Source organism: Fukomys damarensis, unplaced genomic scaffold, assembly GCF_012274545.1.
Source record: "Fukomys damarensis isolate Sample0158 unplaced genomic scaffold, DMR_v1.0_HiC HiC_scaffold_35, whole genome shotgun sequence".
Lineage (NCBI taxonomy): Eukaryota > Metazoa > Chordata > Mammalia > Rodentia > Bathyergidae > Fukomys > Fukomys damarensis.
In genome coordinates this window covers 1,265,213-1,292,148 of record NW_022900947.1, presented here as the reverse complement: position 1 = coordinate 1,292,148, position 26,936 = coordinate 1,265,213, and the positions used below count along the sequence as shown (strand labels likewise).

The 26,936-nt window shown below is 41.3% G+C and overlaps 1 protein-coding gene and 1 pseudogene across 7 annotated transcripts in view; one reads left to right on the top strand and one right to left on the bottom strand.

The window, feature by feature from the left end:
• Poln (DNA polymerase nu) overlaps nt 1–26,936 on the top strand; it is a 125,408-nt gene that overhangs the window by 64,931 nt on the left and 33,541 nt on the right. For all 7 annotated transcript variants that reach the window (XM_019210322.2, XM_019210319.2, XM_033758849.1 and 4 more), the window contains exons 16-18: nt 22,109–22,166; nt 23,101–23,178; nt 24,014–24,128. In XM_019210322.2, coding sequence (XP_019065867.1) covers nt 22,109–22,166; nt 23,101–23,178; nt 24,014–24,128 — 251 coding nt within the window. The remainder of the gene's footprint in view (nt 1–22,108; nt 22,167–23,100; nt 23,179–24,013; nt 24,129–26,936) is intronic.
• LOC109118602 lies at nt 20,614–21,508 on the bottom strand (annotated as a pseudogene).

The following is a 26,936-nucleotide window of genomic DNA, read 5'->3' as shown; positions in this document are numbered from 1 at the left end:
AATAAGAAAAATTTTTTTTTCTTTTTTTTTTTTTTTTTTTTTTTTTTTTTTTTTTTTTTTTGTACTGGGGATCAAACTCGGGCCCTTGCACTTGCTAGGCAAGCTGCAGAACCACTGAGCCAAATCCCCGGCCCAATACTATTTTTTTCTCCAAAAATAAAACCATCTTGTTTTTATTTTTTTATTTAAACATCTCTTGGTATTACACATCAGTAGTGATGTGAGTCTGTATTTAGATATAAATGTGTGAATTAAATATGTAGATTACTCAAATATATGCTTTATAATTGTGCAACTATGAATGTGTGTTTGTGGTAAAGAAATTCAAGAAATGTGGGTTTATGGACAAGAACATGTAAATTGTCTTACCCTGCCCTTCCTCACAGCTGTCTGTCCCTCTGGTCCATGGTTAGTAGCCAGTGCCTTCACCAGGCATCTGTATTCAGTGCATCCAGTGCTTACGGGGGAAAGGGCAACGCTCCCTGCCTTGGTGGCTGTGTGAGGAAGAGAATGGGCCTGGCGCAGGTGGGAGTCTGGGTGCAGGATTCCCACACTCCAGTCTCACACAGCTTCTAGGAGAGGGTGTCTCGGACATCCCAGTGTAGAGAGCTCTTCCATGGGCTAGACCTGACTGGCTGAGAGCCATAACAACGCTCAGTGATACAACTGCGGACCAACTCTAATCTGAGCCGCAGCGCTGTGCCTCTGGAGCAGGTGTGGCTTCGCCATGCCCTCTGGTTAACTTCTCAACCAACCACACTCACTGTGGCTTTCTCTGAACTGATGCTGCTTCTGACCCAGGAGTTGTTCAGAAAGTCTGCTGGAAAAACTCACCCTTCATGGAGCACCTTGGTTTTGCTTGTCAGGGTTATGAGTTCCTGTTTTCCATTGTGTGTCTAGGTTCATCTCTTGTACTTTATTCTCTTCTGGAAATTTCCCACGGCACTGATATGCGGGTAGCACTTTTAGATTTTCAGTCATGTGCTAGTTTTACTTATTTATTTTTCTGTTATTTCATTTGGATGTTTTAAAAAGGAGGTGTAGGGGCCATGGATTTAGATCAGTGGTGCTGCCACCTGCCTCACAAGTGCAGGGTCCTGAGTTCAGTTCCCGGTACCAAAAAGGCAGTTACAGGGAGGTGTAAATACACGTACATTCAGTCACTATCTTTGACTGGAAGTCTGCGCTGTCCTGTTAACAGCTACTACACACATTCCACATCAGGGCCGACCCTGTGGATGCTCCTTTAGGTTGCTTTCAGCTTTACATATTTTATAGTGAGATGCCATACACATACTTGTGCATATGTTTTGGTATATTTCCCATAGCATAAATTCCGAGAGATGGAATTTCAGATTCTAAGTCTATATGTATTTTTAAGATTTTTACATTATCAATTTGTCCTCCAGAGGAAAAAATTACATTTCCACCACACAGTGTATGAAATGCTTGGTTCCCTAATCCTTGTAATCACAAGTCCCTATTTTAATTACTATTTTCTGACTCTTTTTTTAAACTTCCATTCCTTTAAAAATTTTGTTGAGCTAGGCGTGGTGACACATGCCTGTAATCCTAGCACTCAGGAGGCTGAGGCAGGATGATTGCCGTGAGCTCAAGGCCAGCCTGGGCTCTATAGTGAGTTCAAGGCCAGACTGAATTACATAGCAAGACCCTGTCTCAAAAAGTAAATAAATAAATAAATAAATATTTGTTGAAGTTGACTACATAAAATAATTATTCTATAAATTACTTGCTTAGGATAGTTACCCATTTTTGTAGAGGATTTTCTTCCCTATTAATTTAGGAAAGCTCTTCATATAGTACATTATCCCTCAATAAAAAGCTGAAATATTTTTCTTCCCAATTTTCTGTTGCCTTTTAAAATATACATTGTTTTACCACACTTAAATGACATATTTATTATGTAAATAATATTTAATCAGAGCTTAGGATGTAGCTAAGTGGTAGAGCTCTTGCCTAGCATGTGGAAGGCCTGGGTTTGATGCTGAGCACTGCAAAAAATACGTATATATTGACACATACATCTATATGTGTAGATATGATCATTCAAAAGAATTCAGACCAGGGATAAACATGAGTGCAGCAAAGGCCTGAGGACACTGTAGCCCTATGGCAATCACCACTAGCATTGGTGCCCACCCTCTGATTTACCCCTCTTTGTGCACACGTGCACACCTGCACACACATTGGCATGAGTGGGATGGCATCGCGGCTGCTGTTTTGTTTCTGACACCCTCCCACACCCACTGCCGCAGCCCCATCCTTGACCCTAATGCCCATGGGAGCAACCTAGAGTGTGTACATCTTTGTTCTGCTCCAGACCTGTACCAAACTCCCACAAAGGCCCATGTGTGTCTATACATGCGAACACGGACATGTAATGGCTTTGAATGTGGCATTTCCCGAATCAGAGTCTTCTTTCTCTGTCCCTTGCCTTTCTCCGCCAGCGCTGGCAGGTGGGAATCCCGCAGGTCACCTGCCGCCTGTCATCGCATTGCGTTCCTACCAGTGTGTGCTCTGCGTGTCGTGCAGCTGCCTTCTGAGAGTCATTCCCCGCCAAGCGGCACACATTTGCCCTGTTGTACTGGTACCTGTGTTCTTCTGGGGAAAATTTTCAGTGGGGGACCTGCTTTGGGTAGCTTTGTCACACTGCCCTCCAGCGTGTCTGTCCCTGATCTCTGCCGTGAGCCATATGGGGCAGTGCTCTGGCTGCTGTCCTGATGGCTGTCCCTGTACTGCGTCCCTTGTTGGTCCTGCCTTGGTAACCTCTCAGATGAGCTTTCCTCAGTCCAAGATTATTCAAATATTTACCTCTACTTTCCTATAATATCCTATAATATTTTTCACACAGCACTTGAATTCAGCTGCACATTACTTAACCAGATACTATTGCCGTAGATGGTTGGAGTTTGAATTACATTTGTTTTCCTTAAACTGCACAAAATATAGTTTACTTTAATTTTATTGTAGTGCTGGGGATCAAACCCAGAGCCCCACACATGCGAGGCAAGTGCTCTACTATTGAGCTACATTCCCTGTTCTGATTAATATTTTAAAAATCAGTTGTAACTGTTTTCTCACTCACCCTCCGCAGAGAAGATCATTGCTACCAGCTGACTCTGTTGCAGCTCATCGCCACCCACCTTTGTGTTATTCTGTTCCACACTTGTCTCTAATAATAGGGAAATATAACATGCTTTTGTCTTTTAGTTCACCCGTATTTTTCCCATATTTTGACATTTTAGTAACCAATTATGGTTTGTTTAAACACTGTGAAAGAATAGTTGATTTGATTGATTCACCTGCAGTCTCAGTAACATATATATATAATAGACACATGAAGCATTTTACAGAACCTACACTAAAGTCTTTGTCAGAGCATACCACTATGTTACCATCTTAGCATTGCCACCTTTTGATTGTCTTTTCCCATGCAAGTTGAGATTTTCCTATTTCTTCATGTATCTAATACTTTGGGGTTGTTTACTAGACAATTTCAATATTATGAGAGTCTGAGTCATGTTTGAAATTTCCACTAAAACGTTGAGATTTTTGTTCTAGTGGGCAGTCAGCCTGGCAAGGCCCTGGTTGCCTGTTCTGACTCGTTACCCATGTGCCGTGGTGCTGCTGCAGGTTAGGTTTTCAAAGCCTGTGCAGAGCTATTTAGATAGTCCCAGTGATGGCCACCCAAGGTCAGTGCAGGACTCGCTTGTGTTTTATTAGATCTCCTGCCTGTTGTCATGTACTGTGCACAACGAGAGATGCACAGGGGCAGGCAGAGGCTGAGTTTTGCAGTTTATAAGTGGACTGACACTGCTTTCCTGACCTCCTATCCATGGTCTCATCACTCATTTCTAGTCCTTTAGGAATCCCCCCCCCTTTTTTTAATCTTCTAAACAGAAATACGAGACCTTACTAATCTGACCCTGCTACATACTCCCTGACACGGCCCTGCATCCAGAACCAAGCAGTGGGAGGACAGAGGGGGACAGACGGTGACTCACTGCCTGTCTGGTAGGACTTCACGTTCTGGTCTGCTCCTCTGGTTGTCCCACTGCTGTTCATTTAACAGAATGTCCAGGCTCTTCTCTGTGCTTCTGTCTAGGTTCATGGCTGCGCTCAGTGGAATGTGCGTATTGAGTCTTAACCAGAAATGGGAACCAAGGCTTCACTTTCTCCCAGTACTTCAGGCTGAACCTAGGGAGTGCTGAGCCACATCTCTAGCATTTCCTTCCTTCCTTCCTTCTTCCTCCCCCCCACTTTCTTCTTCTTTTTTGAGAAATGGTCTTGCTCAGTTGTCCAGGCTGGCTGGTCTCAAACTTTTGATCTTCTTGCCTTAGCCTCCTAACTAAGTGGGTCAACTTAATTTTTTTAACAGCTTTATTGAAGTAAAATTGAGATACTAGAAATTTCATATATCACAATTGCATAAATTTTGACATACTTATACAATCATGAGACCATCCCCACAATCCATCACCCCAAGGTGTCCTTGTGTCCTTTTGTAATGTCTTCCTCCCCAGCTTGTGTGCATGTTCCAGGCAACCTCCAGTTTCTTTTTGCCACTTTCTGGATGTTTATATCAGTAGAGTCACACAGCATGTGCTCTTTTTTTGTCTTGCCTCTTTTGCAGGATTATTATTTTAAGATTTAGCCACGTTGGTCTGGGTTTCAATAGTCCATTTCTCTTTATTACTGAGTGGCATTCCATTGTAATTGTTTATGATGATTTGTTTGTAAGTCCATCTGTTGATCCCTATTTGGGTTATTTCCAGTTTGGGATATTACTATAGGTATCAATAGAAATAGATATAGATATAGATATAGGTTTTTACTTTTAGGTCCATGGTCCACTTCAAATTGATTTTGGTATACGATATGAAGTAAATTTCTTTTTTCTTTTTCTTTTTCTTTTTTTTTTGGTACCGAAGGTTGAGCTCAGGACCTTGAAATAAATGTCTTAATTCATCTTTTTGCATGTGGCTATTTAAATGTCCCAGTACCACTTACTGAAATGATTATCCTTTTCCCTCTTTAATTACCTTAGCATCTTTGTCAAAAGTGAATTTTCCATAAATATGAAAGTTCATTTCTGTACTCTGAATTTGTCAGCTGATATATATACTTATACAATATTACTAATTCACTATTTTTATTTTTGTAGCTTTCCAGTAAGTTTTTCAGTTGAATAAGTCTACCAGCATTACTTGTTTGAAAAAACAAATTGGTTATTCTGGATCTTTTGCATTTCTGTATGAATTTTAAAATTGGCAACTTGTTAATTTTTGCAAAAAATTCTCTGAGATTTTTGTTGGGATTGTATTGAGTCCTAAACTCGATTTGGGAAGACTTGACATCTTAACAAAATTTAGTGTGTTCTCTCCCATAAAAAAACGGTAATCTTTTCTTTAGGCCTTCTTTAATTTAATTTACAGTTTCCAAAGATAGGTCTTTTTGTATATTTTGTCAGATTTACCTCTTAAGTACTTCATATTTTTGTATTATTATAAATGGTACTTTTTGTTTCAATTCCCAATTATTCATTGCTACTATACAGAAATATGATTGATTTTTTAAAATTTTGCATCATGCAACCTCGATAAACTCAAGCACTACTGTTCTGGTAACTATTTTTGTAGATTCTATCAGATTCTCTATATAGATAGACAGTCATATCATATGTGACTTAAGAAAGTTTGTATCTTTTCAGGATCATCTCTTTTTATTACTTTTTCTTGCCTAATTGCACTGATCAAAACATCCTATACCATGTGGAATAGATGTGGTGAGAGCAGATATCTTTTCTCATTACTGGTCTTATGAGAAACCATTCACTGGGAAAAATAAAGTAAGCTGTGGATTTTACATAAATTCCCTTCACTTTGAAGAAGTTCCTTTCTACTAACATTTTGCTAAGAGTTTTTATATGCATCCTGAATTTTGTCAAATTCTCTTTTGCCTCCATCATGTGCTTTTTCTTTTTTACTTTGCTAATATGGTGAATTACACTAGGCTTTCAGCTATTAAGCCAATTCTGCATTCCTGGAATAAGATCCATTTTCTGTTGACATATTATATTTTTTATATACTGTGGAATTAGATTTGCTAAAATCTTATGTAGATTTTTGCAAGTATTTTAATGGTGGCTAATTGGTTGGTAGTTTTATATCTGTGTCCTTGGAATCAGTGTAATGCTGACTTCAAATAATGAATTAGGAAATATTCTGTCTTAGTTACTTTTTTGTTCCTGAGATACAACACTCGACACCTACAACTTACAGGAGGAGAGGTTTATTTTGGCTCATAGTTTCAGAAGTCTCCGTCCTTGGGTGGTCTGCAGGGCTCCGGGCAGAAGCACTAAATGGAAGGGTCTGGGCAGGGAAGAAGCTGTTTTCACATGGCAGCCAGGAAAAAGGGAGCTAAAGGGAAGCCAGAGAAGATAAACCCTTCCGGGTCACCCCTCAGTGACCTGCCTCTGGCCAGGCCCCACCTAACATCACTTCAGCTGTACTGAATTTATTCATCTTCCAAAAGCCCTACCTTTGAGCACATGAGGCCTTTAGGGGACATTCTTGATCCAAACTATAACATATTATGGGAGCCCAAACTAACTCCATTTTAAAAAATTACTCCATTCTGTGATCAGGCCACTACCCAGTTACTAAAAAAAAAACAAAAAAACAAAAACCCTCCCATTGTAGCCATAGCCCTGACCTTTGTTCAATCCCTGGCTTAGGAATGTAAGGCAATCTTGTACTGTTTGAAGTCCGGATCCTGATTAATGTATAAGTTAATGGTTCTATACTATAAAATACATAGAGGCCCCAAGTTAATTGTCATACTGTTTGCTCATCCAGAATGTCTTGGTGGCCTTTGAACCATCCTATAGGTATCTGTTAATTATCAATGTGTTACTGCCAAGTACGTGACTGCTGACCACCAACTCAAGTCAGCAGACCTTTGTCCCCTGCCTGCATTTTCAAAATGCAGGGGGTCAGGGATTTAGCTCAGTGGTTCAGTGGCCTGCCTTGCAAGCGCAAGGACCCGAGTTCTATCCCCGGTACCAAAAACAAAAAAACCAAAAAACCCAAAAACAAAATGTTAACCAATCAGGCACTGACCCATCTAGAAAGCCCCTAGTTCTGCTTCTTCACTGATAAAAAGCCTGTCTGAGAGCGGGTAAGGGACTCTCGGTACAGGAGTCCAGGCTCGAGCTTGCAATAAACTCCTCATGTGATTGCATCGGACTCTTTGGTGGTCTTTGGGGATATTGTGATCTGGGCACAATAATTACCCTTCTCTTTATTTTTCTGAATAAATTTGTGTAGAGCTGGTTTTGTATCTTTGTTTATTATTTGGTAGAATTCATTAGGGAAACTATCTGGGCCTGGAGTTTTGTTCATGGAAAGATTTGTAACTATAAATTCATTTTCTTTAATGGATATAAGGCTGTTCGGGTTATCTTTCTTCTTGGGTAAGCGTTGGTAGTTTGTGTTTTCTCAGTAATTTGTCCATGTCTCCTGAATTGTTGAATTCATTGGTAGAAATTTGTTTATAGCTTTTCTTTGTTATTTTTAATAACTATAGAATCTTTAGTACATCAATGTCACCTTTCTCATTCTTGATATTAACAACTGATATCAACTCATCTTTTTCCCATGATCGATCTAGCTAGAGGCTTATCAATTTCATTGATATTTGATTTCATTGACTTTTTCTATTGGTTTTGTTTTGTATTTCATTGATTTATGCTTTTATCATTATCATTTGCTTCCTTATATTTACTTTGGGTTTAATTTACTTTCCTTTTTCCTAGTTTAAGGTAGAAGCTGAGTTTATTGATTTGAACTATCTTATTTTCTGATATAGTAATTAATCTGATATAAGCAATTAATAAGTGCTAAAAATTTTCCCCTTAAGTATGGCTTTCTGGCATTCAATAAATTGTGATAGTTTGTATTTTCATTTCCATGCATCTAAAAAAAACTTCCTGGTAACTTTTTCATGTCATTTGATATGTGGATTATTTGGATGTATGTTTCCAAATATTTGGGGACTTTTGGTTTTTGACTTCTAGTTCTGTCATGGTAAAAGGATATACTATGCATGAATAGAATCATTTTACATTTACTCAGACTTTTTTATGGTCCTCAAAATGGTCTGTCTTGGTAAATCCATGTGCACTTGAAAAGAATGTACATTCTGCTACTGATGGGTGGGATATTCTGTAAATACCAATTGGATCAAGTTTGTTGATGGTGGTGTCAAAGTCTGTATATCCTTGTTGATCATTCAGTTATCAAGAGAGGGGCATAGAAATCTCCAGCCATAATTATGGGGGTCCTGTCCTTGCAGTTCAGTCTCCTTGAAGTTTTTGCTTCATGTATTTTGAAGCTTTTTGGGAGGTAGAAATGTTTAGATTGTTATGCCTTCCTGATGAATTGACTCCTTTATTTTTACAAAATCATCCTTTTTACCCCTAGTAATGTTTCATTTAACTTGTTTTGCCTAATATGAAACTATTAATTTATATTCATAAAAATTCTATAATTTTAGAAATAATAAAATATAAATATTAACATTAAAATAGCCAATCCAGTTTTCTTTTAATAGTGTTATTATAGTATTTTCCATCTTTTTACTTTCAAAGTGTTTGCTTCTTTATATTTAACCTACATTTGCTGTGGGAAGTATACAGATGATCTTGCTATCGAATCCATTCTGACAATATCTACCTTTGGGTTGTTCAGTTCACTTATACTCAATATGACTAGTCACGGGGTTAAGTTTAAGCTTATTACCATACTATTTGCTTTTTGTCTTATTTGTTGTATTTGTTCTTGTTTTTCTACCTTCTTTTGGATTGGGGCTTTCAGTTATTCCCATTTTATCCTCTTTTTTGTTTTATTAGTTAGTTTTCCTCATTTTAATGATTAATTTAGAGTTTACAGTAGACATCTTTACCACAGAATGCTTTTAGGTTCCACAACATATCAGTATATCATTCCATTCCACCACCTACCTCACAAGTGCAAGGTCCCAAGTTCAATACCCAGTGCCAAAAACAAAAAATATAATTCCACACAGTGTATAAGAACTCACAATGGCATACACTGCTGTTTCTCCCCTGTTGGCCTTTATGCTGATGTTGTCATACATCTTACCTTTGTATATGAAATTATAAATTCCAGAACATGTTTTATTATTTTGTTTAAATAGATTTAAATCATAAAAGAAATCTGGAATATTTGCCCACACTGCTACCGTTCCCATTGCTCCTCATTTCTTTGTGTACACCCCGATTTCTATTTGGCACTGGTTTTCTAATGTGTAAAAGACATCCTTAAACATTTGTTATAGTGTAGATCTGCTGTTGATGTATTCTTTTGCCTTTTGTAGTTCTGGAAATGACTGTTTTGCCTTTAGTTTTCAAAGTTATTTTTTGCGAAACACAAAATTTTCAGTTGAAAGAATTCTTTTCTCTCAGCACCTAGAAGATGTTACTTTTTTACTTATATTGTTTCTGTCATTGTTATTATTGTTTCTCTTTTTCATCTTTTTCCCTGGTAGCTTTTAGCCTTTTCTTTTTATCACTAGTTTTGAAAAATTTGATTGTGATACACATTAGTATATCATATCTCTTGTGTTTGGGGTTCATTGAGTTTCGTAGAACCTGTGAGTCTAGTTTTCATCAAACTTGGAAAATTACTGGTCATTATTTAATTCCCTTTCTCTCCTTCCTCTGTTTTGGAGAGTCCACTAACTCAATCCTAGGTCCCTTGAGTTTGGCCCACAGCTGACTGAAGTTCATCTTTCTTCTCTGGACTTTTTCCCTGTTGAATGTTGTGTTAGTTGGCTGAGATAAGCAACTTAACAGGAGGGAAGATTCATTTTGGCTTATGATTTCAACCATGGTGGCTTGGCCCTGTTGCCTTGGGTCTGTGGTAAGGCAAAAAAGATGCTGCTAGCATCAGTGTCCCTTTAGGGGCACACTCCCAGTGACCTCATTTCCTTCCACTAGGTACCGTCCTAAAGGTTCCATCCCTCCCAGCAGCATCACAGGCTGACAGCCAAGCTTTCAACCTTTGGGAACATTCAAGATCCAGACTATAATAGATGATTTATATTAGTATATCCTTTACTTCACTAATCTTTTCATGTGCGAACCATTGTTAATCCTATCGTATCTTTTCATATTAGACATAATTTTTATTTCTAGAAATTTACTTTGGATCTTTTTAATATCTTTGTCTCTATTTAATTTTCCAATATATTGAATGAATAATTATTATAATGTCCCTGCCTGCTAATTTCAACATCTGTGTCCATTATTGATTAGTTAATTTCAGTAAATGGTTATTTCCATTATGAGTTCATTTTCCTGCTTCTTTGTATGCCAGATAACCTTTGTGTGCATGGTAAACATTATGGATTTTATGATTGGGTAATGGATCTTTCTATACTCCCATTAAAATGCCTAAGCTTTGTTCTGGGCTGTTTTATTTGGAAACAGTTTTTTTTTTCCTTTCTGGTCTTGATTTTATGATTTGTTGGGCACTGAGAGTTTATGAAATGGAAAACCCCATGTGGGATCTGCTCCTGCACTGTCTTCCAGTGTCTCAAATCTGGCTTGGGATCATCATGAGGATCACTGTGCACTGGCAACAAGGTCATTCCTCTCTCCCATGCTGGCCTGCCACCCGAGGTAATAAAGTCTTCCTTCTCCACCTGAGGTACCCCAGGGCTCATGCCTGTCAGTCTTTGCTTTGTGTGTCCCTCCTAGAACGACTGTGTCTTTCACAAAGGCCTTCTCATGAGAGGCACTGAGGACCTTTGCTCTGGCTGCCCCTGCCAGCAGCCACATTCTTCCATCCAATCCCTCCTTATCACTCATGGCTTTTGATGTCCCTTCTAATGTTTCTGTGGCAGCAGGGCCAGTTCTTGTCAATGCCTCATTTCACTGCTCTGCCTCTCGTGATACTGGCTCAGAATTCATCAATGTTATGAAATTCAAAATATCTGACCTTTCACATTGTGTTTTTACAAATTCTTTAGTGTCCTAAGTTCTCCTTTTTCTTCTAAGTCAGTATTTAATTTTTTTTTAAGTTACAGCTGTTTTATGTGGAAATGTTAAAATATGGGCATTATTCAGTTGGATTTTTGGATTTTGGTTTCTTTGTGAGCCCTTTTTCTAACTTATATAGCTTATTTTTTAGCTTATTTTTAGCTTATCTTTCTAACTATATATTCATGGTTTCAATAGCATATTTATATTAGCTTTCCCTACTGATCTGGGTTGGAGGCAGATTAATATTTTGCCATACTATGGTGAACCTTTAATAAGGTTTATGATTCTGTGAGCCCTCATGCATTCCCTGGCCTTCAAGCCATGCTCTCTTATTACCTCTGTTACTTTTTCTGCCCCTGGGTTTCTGAACACATCTTCCAGCCCAGCCTTCTTGCCTGGTCACTGCCTGGTAGTTCCTCTGGTTTCACTTTAGGGGATGTGTCCTCAGGAGGCCTTGTTTGATGCCTTCCTCCTAAGTCCTCCTTCCCCTACAGTGCTCAATTAAATGCTCCCTTTTGTATAAAAAAGGCATGGAGTCTTGTATAATGCACATCCATGGATCCATCATCCAGCTAAGCACTTAAATGTCATTGGAAGTCACTGTTCATCCTTTCCCAGGTCTGATCTTCCCAATTGGTGCCGTTTTCTGTCCCAAATGTAGTGTTTATTATCCATGTATACTCTTTAAATAAGAGAAGGGCTTTTAGCTACTTTAAACTATAAATGGTAATGCTTATTCTCATATGATTTGCTGTTTTCTTTTGACATTGTTTTTGAGATTTATCCATGCTGACAGAAGAAGCTTCAGTTCACTCATCTTGGTGACTACATGGTATGTCATTATATCAATATACTAGACTGTTTGCAGCACTTCACTATTAAAAGTGATGATGTGAGAAAAAGCCAGGCTGTGAGGAATATTTGTGAACCTGTGTGAGAGTCTCCCCTACATCACCAGCCTTGCCTGGCCATGGGGCGTGCTGGTGCTCACCTCTCCCGTTACTACACATATCCATAGATGAGTGCTGTGAGATCTCACTACCACACAAACTCCCCTGTGCTTGTATTTTCAATCTTTAAAATTTTTGCCAATCTGATAAATGTTTTTTTAAGAAATTGATCCATTTTACCCAAGTTGTGAAATTCGTGTGTGTAGTGATTTATAGCATGCCCTTATCCTTTTGGCATCTGTAGGCCCTTAGAAATGTTCTCTACTTAATTCTCCATACTGACCATTTCTTCTCTCTGTTTTCCTTGTAGGTGTAGTGAGAGTTTTGCCAATTTTATCGATCTTTTCCAATAATCAGCTATATGTTTCATTGATTTTCCCTATTGTTCTTCTGTTTTCAATTTATTGGTTTTTGTTTTTTCCCTTCTTCTGCTTCATTTGAGTTTATTTGCTTATCATTCTCTAAGTTCTTCAGTTGGGAGCTTAAACTTTGAGACTTTTCCCTTTTCCATTATATGTGCTTTTTTAGTGCTATAATCTTCCTTCTCAGCCCTGCTCTAGCTGTATCCCTCACATTTTGATGCATTCTTTTTGTCAAAGAAAAATTTCACCAGGCAGAATTTAAACAGGCAAAGAAGAATTTATTCAAGACTCTTGCAATAAAGGAGAGAGATTGAATTGAACCCAGACATAGCAGGTCAGAGTGCACTTATAGCCTGCAGCCCCAGTGAGAGGCCAGTGCATGGAAAGTTATTGAGGAACTGAGTGAGAGGATTCTTGCTAACCCTGCTAAATTCACTCAGAGCCTTGTCCATGGTGTTGGCTGAAGAAGCAACATGTTCATCTAAAGGTTTTCTGTCTTGCAAGGCTGCCCCTTCCCTGGTCCTCTGGCTAGTGAGAGCAAGCTTTTGTTGGGCTTTCTTTTGTCCATGGCCATTGGCTTCTCTAGCACCCAGTCTAGGACATATTAGGCATAGAGAAATTCTGTAATTCTTTGGGTCCCACAGTCCTTCACTAGTCTCTTCTCCTCTGTTCACCTTTCAGTCTTCTCATTCGGCAGTATACAAAGGATCCAGGGCTGTACGTGGTGGGAGCAAGAGGGAAAGTATGTTTACACCACATTTGTGGCAGCAAAGTCTCCTTGTTAATAATGGCTTTAATCAAAGAAAATGCTTGATGGTGCACAGATGGCTTTGAAATACTACATGTGAGTATTTCATTCCAAGCACCATCTCATGCTCCCAAGAGACTGCTGGCCCCTTGGGATAGAAGCCTCTGTTACTTCCCAGGGAAGGGGTACTGCTGAAAATGAAGTCATGCTCAGCACTGGCTTTCAACTAGAACTCCTAAAGAGTAGAAAAGAAATCCACTGGAGATCTAAAAGTGTTTTGCTTTGTGTTGTTGACATTTGAATTTCAGAACCTTCCCTGTAGTGTCCAGATGTGGCCATGTTTAACATTATAAAGGCCACATTGAATGTGGGGATCCTGATCCAGATTTGCTGCACATCCTGCTGCTCAGGAAGGGAGTAGCCCCTCCCTTGGGCTTGGGAGAGGTGCTGGAAGGGAGGGCACAGAACAGCGCAGAGCTAACTCAGTGGGGCCTTTGGAAGGGCTCTGACCTTGACCTCTGTGGGACAGAAACCTGGGGTGGGAGTGGACAGTCAGAGGAGGAGCACAAAGTCCCCCACAGACCACACCATTCACACTGTGCTCCCAGCGCAGAAGCACCAAAATGGCATGTTTGTATGTTTGGGCAGCAGTGCCCTCTGTTGCCAAGTTTCCGTGGGCCTCCCTGAGGCATGGGTCAGAGGAGGAAGCTCATGGGCCCTGTGTGCCTCTGGTGAGGAAATGAAGACCCCCTCCTCTGCTCACTTCTTTCTGGACCCTGAGGGGAGGTGGGACAGTGGCAGCCCAAGGCCAGGTCCACAGGAAGAACACAGCTGAGTTTCAGAACATGGCAGTATTACCAGGGCCAAGGCCAAGTTGGCAGAAGAGGGACATCAGTTGCTGCCCATGGTGAGATCATAGACTGCAGTCCTGCTGTGGCCACTTCACCTACAGAAGCAGACAGTACGGCCAGCATGGGCAGGGCTGTCCCACGCTGGTGAGACAGCATTGGCTTTCTACTGCCGCAGGCTCATGTGAGCTCATCATTACCCACCACCCCAGATATGCATGGAGGGAGAATGACAAAGAAGAAAATGGTTGCACTGTGCTGAATGAATGCCTTTTCGCAAATGCCTAAATGGGGATAAAATACTGCTAATCCATGTACTCATTCAAAGACTTTCAGCTGAATTAACAGAAAACCAATTCAAACTGATACAAACAGTTAAGGACATTTCTCAATTTACTTGACCAAGAAGCTTCAGGATGAGCTAGCTTCAGACAAGATTTGATCTGGCAACCTAAGGCAGATGAGCTGACCCAACTTCTCTCTTCCTTTTCTCAACCTTCATTACCCTGAGGTACATAGGCCCAGAAAATCTTGGAAGTATTTACTCACTTTATCTCCAGTGGAGATGAAAAGTGTCTGTGCAGCTTCCATCAAAATATGAAAAAGCATCTTCTTAAATGCTCTCAGCATGCATCTCCTTGTGTCCTTGTGAGATGACGATCGGGTCTTCTGGCTAGTGGGGCTAAATGACTTCTGGGTGCCATTTTCTTACACAGGGGCTGTGCTAACTTTCTATGTATTGTTCCAATCGTAGTATATGTGCTCCCAAAATGAGCACTGTGCCATTTTCTAAAGAAAAAGAAAGAGACTATGTTGCCTGGCTCCAAACAGCCAATATATTCCACAGGTGGAAATATTATTTTTTCCCTGCCATCAGAAGAAATAAGGATTACAAATTTCAACCTACTCCATGAGATAAGTTTAATTTAACCAATATCCCTTTGAATATACCTCCCCAAGAAAGGTAAAAGAGCCACTTCTCTCCTATCATTCTAGTTCTATAAGAAATGTGTTATTCTGTTTTCCCAAGCACCAGCCATTCATATGTTGTTATTTGATAAAGATTTTTATGGTTTTGCTTTGGGGCACAGACTGCACCTGCACAGGAAGAGGCCTTGCTGTCTTGTGACAATATTTGTGCTCCATGTTCATCAAGATGATATAAATGTTGCAGTAGCTAGTTTGAATTATTCCAACCAAGTCTTTTATGTTATTTTTCTGCTTTGCTGATGAATATCCCTCCCACATAACATAATTTAAATATCTATCAAAATATTTATTAGCAAGATGTTTGTAAATCATATAACTATTGCTAGATCTGCACCATTATTTAAAACCCAAATGAAGTCTTAAAATCTCTGTACTTGTATTAGACACTTTCCCATTGCTGGGACAAAAACACCTGAAACCCACAGAAACTTGAGGAGTTTATTTTTGGCTCATATTGCAAAGGGCTCAGTGTGTAGTTGACTGGCTTCAGGACAGAAATGGCACGGGAGAAGGTTCTGATGAAGGAAAGCTACTCAATTCTTGGCAGCCTGGAAGCAGAATGAGAAGGATGAGTTGGAGTCAAGGACATCTCACCAAACAACCCACCTCCTCCAACCAGGCCCCACCCCTAACAGTACATTCAGCTGTGAACCCATCATTGGATTAATCCACTGATGAATATAGTGCCCCCCGAGCCAATCACCTTCCAAAAGCCCCACCTCTGAATACACATGACTTTTGGGGAACATTTTAGATCTAAGCCATAACATTGTACCTTGGGCCCCTCATTAGGCAAAAAATTCCAAGGATCACCAAAGTCCTAATAGTTCCAGCATTGCTTAAAAGTCTAAAGTCTTCTCTGACACTCAAAAAACTCTTAACTGTGAGCTCTTGTAAAGAAAGTTAAATACATCCAAAATATAGTGGCATAGGGTAAACTTTCCCATGCCAAAAGAACGGAATGGGGGCATAGAAAGGAAGAGGACCAAAGCAAGACCAAAAACCCAGTAGGGCAAACATTAAATACTACCCACTGCCTGTAGCCTCCCTTTGCAGATGTTCCATGTTCCTGGCATCTCCAATTCCCTGGGGTCTCCCACATAGCTTTAGCTTCCCTCTTATAGCTTTATACATTGCCTTTGAGGGGCTCCTGGCATGGACTGTGATCCTGTCACACATTTTTGTCTGGCCTCCGATGCTTTCCTCTGAAGCCTTGGTAGAAGCCTTTATAATCCTAAAACTCTTTCGTTCTGTATGCCTAAAAAAAAAATAAAAATAAAAATAAAAAAATGGATGATACCAATGTTCACCACCTTGAGCAGTAGCTAGACCTCCTAGGATGATAGCTCCAGTGGCATCTGAATTCCGGGATGGCTGAACTCAGGGATAAACTTCCCTAGGTGGCCCTTAGTGAGCAGGGTGCCCTAGGATCTCTTCTCAAAGCAAGGTCTTTCAAAGGAGTTTGCCCTTTTTCACTTTTGAGCCTATGATGGATGAGATCTGGCCAATTCCTGAGATGTCTTCAAAGCCTATTTTCTGTTTTTCCAGTGCAAAGTACTTGGATTCTTTTTAGTCTTGCTATTGCTAAATTTTCCAGTGACCACACTCTCCTTGGCCCCATCTTTACACACACTTTCTTTTTGGCCAAGCTGAAAATTTCTCAAAAATATTTTTGCTCTTCATTTTGCTCCTGATTCCCATGGTGGCTCTGGCTAAAAGCAGCCAGCAGCACCACAGCTGCCACAGCCTGAATTCTGAAATTTCCTCTACCAGATTAATTAGCCTCCCACCTTTCACAAAGTCTTCTGACTTTGGCAAAATGTAGACAAGTTCTTTGTCAGAATGTAACACAAATAGCCACTTGTCCATTTCCTAACAGACTACTCATTCCTCTCTGAAACCTCAAGAGCATGGCCTTTATTGTCTGCATTCCTATCAGTATTCTACTGATATCAGTCTACTGAGCTGCAATCAGAATTGCAGCATATTAGCCCACACTTCCAAGCCTTTCAAAACTCTTCTTGCGAACTAGTTCCAAAGGCTTTGGAACCATATGGTAAATTATAGGTACAACAACAGCCCTATTTTTCTTGTACCAATTTTTTTTTTTTTTTTTTTTTTCTAGGTACTGGAGATCAAACTCTGGTCCTTGCGTTTTGGTACCAATTTTCTATATTAGTCACTTTCTCCTCACGGGGACAAAATACCTGACTCCTATAACTTAAAGAAGAAGCTTATGGTTTCAGAGGGTTTGATCCATGGTTGGCTGGCTCCAAGTCAGAAATGGCATGGTAGAGGAACTTGGTGAAGGAAGGCTGCTCAACCCAAAGCAGCCAGGAATCAGAGAGAGAAGGGAGGACCTGGACAAAAGAATACATCCTTCCAGGTCATGCTCCTTGTGACCAACCTCTTCCAAATAGGCCCCAACTCTAGGTAGCACAGTTGGCCATGAATGGACTAATCAATGGACTAATCCACCAATGTCTATAGCACCCCCACAAACTAATCACTCTCCAAAAGCCCCACCTCTGAACATATGAGAATCTGGGGGAAATTTTTTAGATGTAAATCATAATACTACTTTATTATTTTAACAACCAATGCTTTACTACTTCTATTTAGAGTAAAATGAACATATTCGATGCAATACTTATGCTCACAATGGGAATCTTGTAGTACTTGCTGTACACTTCCTCTTCCTTAGGCCATCGGCCCAGCAGGTACCACCTTTTGCACCACATGGTGCTATTTTCTATTTTCTTCTGTTTTGCCATTTAATATGCTAAAGAATCATGACCTGAAATTTAGAATGGATCATGAAGGCAGGTAGAAGAGGAGTTTCTTGCTCCCAGTTACACTGCTCCAGCTGAACTGTTGGCCCAGACTCCTGCCTTCCCTGTTTGACAGAGACCACACTTCCCTCTGTGGCCTGGCTTTTTTCCTTTGCTCAGCCATTTCCATTCTGCCTGTGGTAGTGACCTGGCTTGACTCTGTCATCCCAGCAGCTCTCCTCTTTCTCTCTTGCCCTGCTTACCAGGACACTGGAAGGCCAGCCACCATGGGCCTGTGCCCTTCCTAGAACCCCTCTCCCTCCACCCTTCTTTCTCCTTGGCCTGCTGCACAAGCACCTCTTTTATCAGTGGTTTCCATGCTTACCTAGACACTCAAAAGCCTCCAATATGTGTTCATTCAGCTTTCCTTCAGGTGTCTCAAAAGAGAAGATATGGTGTACTCAGCTTCCATCCATGGCTTTGGGTAGCCAGAGTCTCCTGTTGCTGACTAGAGTATTTATAAGCCAAATATGCCTGTTTGAGATCTTCATGTGAATGATGGTTCTTTGGGTCACCTCATCACTCAGACCAGAACCCAGCTAGCCACCAAGCCTACAGCCTGCCTTCTGGTGTGGTTCTTTCCTACCCTTCTCACCCACATGTCCTGGGGCAGGCCTTGACATCCCTCCCAGCTGCCTACTCTCGAATCCACCAACCCCATGTGTCTTAATTGGGTCTACATGTTCCTCCAAGGCCTCATGCAGTCATAAGTGGCTTTTTCAGAGGTGACTCAGTCCAGAGTGTGTGATTCTGGAATGAAAGGCATGAGATTACTAAATTAGTACATTGATTGGTTTGGCTCCACCCTAATTCCAGTAGTCTACATAAGATAAAAGGGGCAAAAAGACACTGTTAAGGTTCCCTTGTTGCTTTTCTTGACATGTGGATGCCATGAACTGTTTCTCCTTTGTGACGCCACTTTTCCATTTGTCACCCTGCTTTGGAGCCACCTGATTATGGACTGAAATGTTTACAAACTGTGAGCTAAATAAACCTTTTCCTCCTTTAACTTCAGATATTGGGTATTTTGTCTCCTCAACAAGAGAAAAGTAACTAACACAGAATTTGGTACCAGGAGTGGGGCTGTTGCTATGCTATGACCTGGACATGTGGCTCAAGAGCCCTTGGAACTGGCTTGTGGGAAGTAGAAAAGTTAGTAAAGATTCAGAGAAGCCAGATGAAAAAGTAGAGCTGGAATACTTCAGGTTCACTGTATGGGAGATTCTGGTCAGAGCTCAAAAGACCAGAAAGCTAATAAAGACCAGGCTCAGGAGATTTCTGCTTGGAAAAAGGACTGTGCTGGCTGCTGGACTACAGATGATGTGTGTTATGCCTTGTTAGAAAGTTTGTCTGCATTTTGCTCCTATCCAGAGACTTTGCCTGAGACTGAGAAAACTTATTATAGTCAATGACAAATTGCTAAGAATGATGGGATAAAGGTGTTCAAAGCAAGGGGAAATATTTTGAGTATCTGGAGGGGGATTAATGATGATATGTCTTTTACTACAATAATTTTTTAAATTAAAAATTGTATTTTTATTACACATTGTTGATCAAACATTTATGGCAATTTCTGTCAAATAAAAACATTAAGGTATGTCCTCATCCACCTTATTTACTGGATCTGGAATCCATGTAAGTTCTGGTTCTTTTCCAAAATCAAATGAAATATAAAAAGTGAATATTTTGAATCAATTCAGGACATCAAGGCAAGACAGGGTGATAACACATATGAAGGCTTCTAAAAGTGCTTCAGAAAGTGGCAAGAACCATGGGATAAGTATGTTTGAAGTGAGGGGGAGTATTTTGAAGGGAATTGATGGCAACATGTCTTTTACTACAATAAAAATTTTAAAAAGTAAATAGTCACCGTATATATTGTTTTGTTTTGTTTTGTTTTTTGTCTTTTGAGACAGGGTTTCACTATGAAGTTCAGACTGGCCTTTAACTCACTATGTAGCCCAGGATGGCCTCAAACTGGTAACAGTCCTCCTGCTTCAGCCTACTGAATGCTGGTATTACAGCTGTGTGTCATCATGCCTGGCATATAAATATATTTTTGATCACACCTCATATTTATTTATCGAGATCTTGCCTATTTCTGTTGTCCATCCTTCATTCCTGAACTTCTAGGTTTCCTTAGGCAATATTTTCTTTTGGCCTAAAGAACTTCCTCTAGCCTTTCTTTTAGAGCAGGACCACCTACGGAAGACAGATTCTCTTCATTTTATCTGAGGAAGTCTTCAGTTCACCTTCATTCCTGGAAGGTGTATTTGCTGGAGTTCTGGACTGACACATCTTTTCCTCCAGCCTTTGAGGTGTGATTCCACTTCCTCCTCTGTGTGTTTAGCTCCAAGGAGAAATCTGCAGTCAGACAGGTTGTTCTTCCTCTGTGTGAAATGTGGCATCCTGCTCTGACTGCTTTCAACATTTTTAAAATATTTGTTTTTCAGCAGTTTGATTAAGATATTTCTTTCTTTCTTTTTTCTTTTCTTTTCTTTTTTTTTTTAATTGTACCAGGGATCGAACTTGGGTCCCTGCACTTGCAAGGCAGATAGTGTCACCACTGAGCTAAATCCCCGGCCTGATTAAGATATTTCTGTTCCTGGATTTCTTTTATTCTGTCATATTTAGGGCTGCCCATCTTCTTGAACTAGAAAAATTGTTTTTCACTAAATTTGGGGAAATTCTAGTCATTATTTCTTTAAATTTCTTACCTTCAGGGGATAAAATAACATACTTAATTGTACCTTTTTTTTAAAACAATTGATTATCAATTTATTAAAGGAGTTGCCTTAGGCATCTGTGATGATGACTTCAACTTCCACTCCTGGTTCAATACTGATGGAAGTAATCTGCTTAATAATCTCAGAAGGATGGTGCAAATCAGTCAGCTGCTTATGGATTCTCACTGAAATGATCCCAGGTCTTAGTACCTTTACCACAGGCATTTTTCTCGTAGTGATTCTCAAGGTCTTGGTAGGCATGTGAACAGGTCCTTTCACTTTGAGATTCTTTTCCTTTGCAACTCTGATTGAGTCGGCACACCCCTTCTCCAGGGATTTCACATTGTGACTGGTGGGGATAATCCTAACTCGGTGAATGGCCACCTCAGGTTCCATGGGGGTCTTTTCAGTATCTTTAAAAGCCACGATGGTGGTGCAGCTTCCTGACTCACTTGTTCCTCAGCAAGAGCAAACAGCAGTGAGTCAGAACAGGAGTGAGTCGGACGGAGCCGATGACCGCTGCACCCCAGCCACCTCTTCCTCAGAAAGCTGTACTTTTGATATTATCCTCCAGGTGTCTGAAGCTCTGTTCAGTTTTTTCCAATATTTTCCCCTCCTTTTGATTGGGTAGTTTCTCTTGATCTACCCTCAAGTTCACTGGCTCTTTTTTCTGTCATCTCTGTTACCAGGCTTATCCTGTGACTATTTCGGTAGCTTTGAAAGTATCATATGATTCTAAGGTACAGAAGGGTTAAGAGCTGCTGACTTAACACCTCCAGCCTTCAGTGTCCTCACCTTAAAAAATAAGGAGAAACTGCCTAGTTTGCCACCTCCTGGACCTGTTAGGGGACCTATAGAACAACATCTCTAAGACAGCATGAGAGCAGAATTCACCAGATCTAGTCAGGAAGTCAAGACCCACTAGCTCTCAACGAGTTCCATTACCGGACAGGTGAGGTGTCATGTTCACCACCTATGATCAGGGGATATGACAGTAGAAATTCTGAGGATGTGAGCAATGGAAATAGGACAGAGCATGGCTGTTTCTCATTACCTGACGCTGTAAAAATGCAGAGCAAAGAGGCTCTAAAAACAGCCCTGAAGGTTTCGTAGGGAATGCAGCCACATCCTCTGCCAGCCACAGGGAGACACCGGGCACCAGGAGCAGGGCAGAGGCCAATAATCTCATCTTAAAACACAACCTTAAACTAAAGTCAATGCACACATTTCATAGAGGATCACCTTTATCATATCACATAGGAAATTGTAAGTTAACAACCTCAAGATTTGGGCTGCCTAGAGAGTTACTGTATGTAATTGCAGTGAGGATCGCATGGCTAGAGTCAGAGCTGCTCTCGAATTTACTGATTGTACTTAGTGGCATCCCCAGCAAATTATGTTTCGATATTAGGCAGTTGCATTAAATGTTAATATGTGTATGCATGACTCATTGACATTACTTATTTTATGTTTAGTATAATATGCATTTTAATACTTTTACTGGTATGGATTAATTTAAGAGTAGATATTTCAACTAAAGCTAGTCTCTTCTTAATAATAACAGAATATCCAAGGTATCTCCAAGCAACCAATTCAAATTACTACACCTCAACTATTTAAAGGTAACTCATTTCTTTCTACTTTGTTAAAATCTTAGGTCACATCTTTTTAAAACCTAGAAGTGTTTATAACTGCCTTTTCTCTGCAACTGCTTCACTTTCCTGAAGTTATTCTCATTATTTGCATGACTAGGATTTAAATATACATTGAAAAAATAAAAACAGCTGAAGTGATATGGTACATCCCTTCCAGGAGTTTACAAGTTAAAATAGACAATAATTATACCAGAGAAGTAGATCCCCTCCTACCACCTCTCCCCCACCAACTTCCCAATAAAGAAAAATAAATATACAATAGCACTAGCTTTTATTAAAGTCTGAAAACTGCTGGAAGTGTTTATAAAAGCACACCAAAATTCTCCTTTCTTTTGAGCTATCCTACTATACTCCTGATAGTCACATTTTTAAAGGAGAAAATTGAAAACTTCATATCTTACAAAGCAGTGACCTGTCACTCACTCCCCATAACCATCTGCATTGGGTCCAGTGCTGCCCTGTCCTATGAGGCTGGGTGGGAGGACACAGCAGCAGCCCAAGGCACCATGAATGGCCTTTTCTAACCACACATTGTCACCCTCAAACAGCCCAGGGAGGTGGCCACAAGCCACTCTGTCTCCTACTGCCCCTTCACAACGTTGCCAGGGGAAGATCTTAGTTGCACACCCCTGCATAGAGCTAATCAAGGCTTTTACGGGAGTATGCAGGTGTTAATATTTACCTTTTTCCTTTCTTCGTCAAGATTTCTAGACAGAACTGAAATTTTTAAGAGCAGAAATTTTTCATTAGATTTCAATAATATTATTTTTAAATTACATCAATAGAAATCACAAAAAAATCTAGACTTGACTTTGGATGACATTAAAATAACTGTATTGAGGAATAGCTGCAAGCCAGCTCATGACCACACTTACCACATGCTCTTGAAATGACCATCCAGGTAAAGAAGACAAGACTCTCACCATCTCCCCAAGAGCCCTGTTTGTCTCCAACAAAGGCCACACTTTCCTGGCAGCAGGTAAGTACAAGCGGCAGAAGAGGGATGCCTCAGTCCCTGTGGTTCACTTCTCTGCCTTTTCATGCAACTCAAATATTTACAAATAGAATAATTCAAAGGTACTTATAGAACTCATTCTCTCAAGTAAATCCTAAGGCAAATATTTATATGAAACAAGCTTTCTTATTCACAGTACATTATAACAGGTCTTTGGCTCCAGGGTCCCCTCACTTTGCCATATTTAGATCGCACACACCCCTGCCTGGCCCCCACCTTTTTTTTTTGAGACAGGGTCTCACTATGTAGTTGAGACTGACCTGGAACTCACTAAGTAGCCCAGGCTGGTCTCGAACTCACAGTGATCCTTCTGCCTCAGCCTCCTGAGTGCTGGGATTACAGGTGTGTGCCACCACGCCCGGCCATGCCTGGCCCATTTGGTCTGTCCCTCTCCTCTTTGGCCCTCATCACTGTTCTTTCCCCTTGCTCACTCAGTTATTTGGCCTTAGCAAATAATTTATTCAAATTCTCTGCCTCACCCTTCTAGAATTTAGGTTCCATGAGGAAGGAGAATTTTGCCTTTTATTCAATCATGCATCCCATGCACAGAGCCTGGCACCTAGAATTCCTAAAACTGTGATGTGTATGTAGAGTGAAAGAATGAACAAATCAGTTAACACCACCCACACAGGAGGTGTTTGTTGATCGGGAGGCAAAAGAGATCTTTGGACCTGTGAATGGCCAGTGCCTGAGGCTAGAGGAGCCAGCACCCAGGAAGGGAAGGTGCCTGAGGGTGGGGTGGGGGAGAGCAACTGAGGGGCACCAGTGAGTTGGGCATTAACACCGAGCTGTCTAACAGACTTTTCACAGATTGAATTGCGCATTCTTGCACATTTATCCGGGGATCCAGAACTTCTGAAGTTATTCCAGGAATCTGGAAGAGATGATGTATTTTCTACCCTGACTTCACAGTGGTAAGATAACAAGCCACAATATTGTCAGATCTGCAGGAATGCTATCATGATGTTACAAGTCTGAAGTTATTCCCAGGCTATTTTCATAAGGAAGAAATTAAATTTTTCTCTAGTTAAACATTTTGAAGAGAAAGGCAGATAGTTAGGATGCCAAGAGTTTCCTAATCACAAGAGGACTGGTAGCTCTTCACCACTTACAAGGAGTAGAATGGGAATGCTGGGAAAGTGACAAGTGCGAGTCACTCAGGAACAGGGAGTCCAGGTGCTGGTCCTATGGGCCACCGGCCCCATAAGGAGGGTGAAGATCCTCTCTCTGTGTCCCTTCGCTCAGTCAGTGCTGGACTGTAGGTGGCAATCCCTGTCCGAGTGGTGCCTCTCCAGAGGCAGTTGGCCTCGGGTGCAGCTCTGCCACAGGAGGCCTGGCTTTCTTTTTGGCATTCCTATGGCTTTTCCCCTCCTGGTGCTCACCTGGGCCAGGTAGCCACTACCCACATACTCAGGATTTGCTGTGAGGAAGAGGAGGGCAAGGGCTCAGCTGTCGGAAAGTCACTAGCCTCCCTGGGTGGCTGCAGGTGCCACCATTGGGCCTCTCCCTCAGCTGCTCCCTGTGGCCCTTCTCCCTCCTCCCCTCATCTGTCACCTGATCACCCTCTGCCATCAGTGGAGGTGCCACTTTCAGGAAGGCTATCCTTGCCCCACACAGAGCCCAGCACTTGCTCCTCACACACTTGTGTCTGTCATTGTCACTGCTTTCCTAAAGGCTTGTGAGCTCTGTGAGAGCAAGACTGCACCCCCGTGTCCAGAGCAGGTGCTGGATGCTCTCTAGCCTTGTTGCTCCCTACTCTCTGGGCCTCCGTGGCTACTCACCAACACCCCAGTTACCCACCTCACCCAGCTTGCTCCTGAACCTTGGGCTCAGAAAGCTCTTTCCCTGATCCCATCCACACCTGCTTATGGACATGTCCTCAGGGTCCCTCCCAGACCCAGTCCTGACTTTCCCCAGTGCTACTGCCCCTGTCTGATCACCGTCTGTGCCCTGCAGTGCCCAATGAGCCTGGGGCTCACAGAGGATTTGTCGAATACAAGTGGATACAGCAGAGTTCAAACTTCCCTGTGCTCACCAAAAAACCACCACAAGACTCATTTGAATAGTAAAATTCAGGGACTATTTAAAATATTGTAAAATAACAGTGAGTGCTTTACTATACTTATACTCTAAGCTGAACTTAAGAGTGAATAGTTGTGTAAGTTGTGTTTGATGGTGACAACAGGGGAAGTGGCAGAAGCAATGAATGATGGGTGTTCGCCTGTCAGAAGACAGGGTGCTAGACATCCTCGGTGAGGTCACGGTGTGCTACCCAGTCCTCTGAGGAGCCAGGTCTGGCTCTCAAGCACCAACGCAGAGTGCTACCACCTGCCATCCACAGCTCTCAAGCACCAACGCAGAGTGCTACCACCTGCCATCCACAGGGGCTGCGTCTCCTCTGTCCCCATCCTCCCTCTCCTCATCAGCCCTGGCCCTGACCCTCTGCAGTGGTGTCCTTTAGCACCAGTGGTCTCCACCCTGGACAGGGTCCTCTGTCAGATGCAAGCTCCCCACTTCTGAGCACCCTCAGATACACACGTGGTCCTCGCTGGCTTCACTCACAGGCTTAGCCACCCAGCCCTCCCTTGTACCTCCCTGCCCAGCCCTGTCTTGTACCATGGTGTGCAATGATGCTGTCTGCCCCTTACCTTCCCCACGCCGAGCTTCGAGTGCCCAGAGGTGTCATCCCAGCACCTTCCGGCCACTCAGTCAGGGTTTGGGGGAGGGAGCAGTGGGCAGTGAAGACACTTGTGGACTCTCTTGGTCCCTGTTCAGCCCCAACAGCCACCCCCCACACAGCCAAGAATGTCCGCAGTACTTAGTCTCGTCAGCTACTCCAGACACATCTGATTGTTCCCCAGTTGTCCACCCTTCTCCAGTCGTGAAAGAGGACTTCCCCTGAGTAAGGCTCCTGAACTCCCCTCTGCTCTGCCTACTGTCCTCTTGTGTCCTCCTCCCACTGTCCGACAGCTCCTGTTTCCAAGGACAATAAAGGAACACCAGTAGCAACTTCTTGACAACCACAAACTACCAAAACCTAGCTAAAATGAAATTAATTAATCTGAATTTTATTGTAACTATTAAAGAAATTCAATTAGCAACTTGAAAGTTTCTGAAAAAGAAATCCTCAGGCCCAGATGGCTTCCCTGTGAATTTTACTAAACATCTAAGCAAGTATTGACATCTGTTTTATACAACCTCTTCCAAAAATCAGAAGAGGCACACTTACCATTTCATTCTGTGAATTCACTAAGCATGAATGCTGATGCCAAAACAAGACAAAGAAAGTAAAAAAGCAAAACAAACAAAACTACAGGTCAATATCTCTCATAGATTTAAATGCAAAACTTTTCCACACAGTATTAGTAAACCAAACCCAAAAATATATAGAGTTATATACTGCATGTGAGCAAATCAGTGTATTCCATCATATTAAGCTGAAGAACAAAAAAAATAGGATCATATTAATTGATGCAGACAAAGCATTTAACAAATTCAATACCAATTCATGATAAAAAAAAACTCTAAGAAAGTTATAAATAGTTGGGAACAGCCCCAGTTTGATGAACATCTGTATTAAAAAAAAAAAAAAAAGCCAGGTGCAGAATTAATGCTTTTCTCCTGGGACCAAGAACAACTTATTAATATTGAGTATTAAAGTTGCAACCACTTCTGCCTCCTGCCTCACAAGTGCAAGGAGCCGTGGTCGATCCCTCTACAAA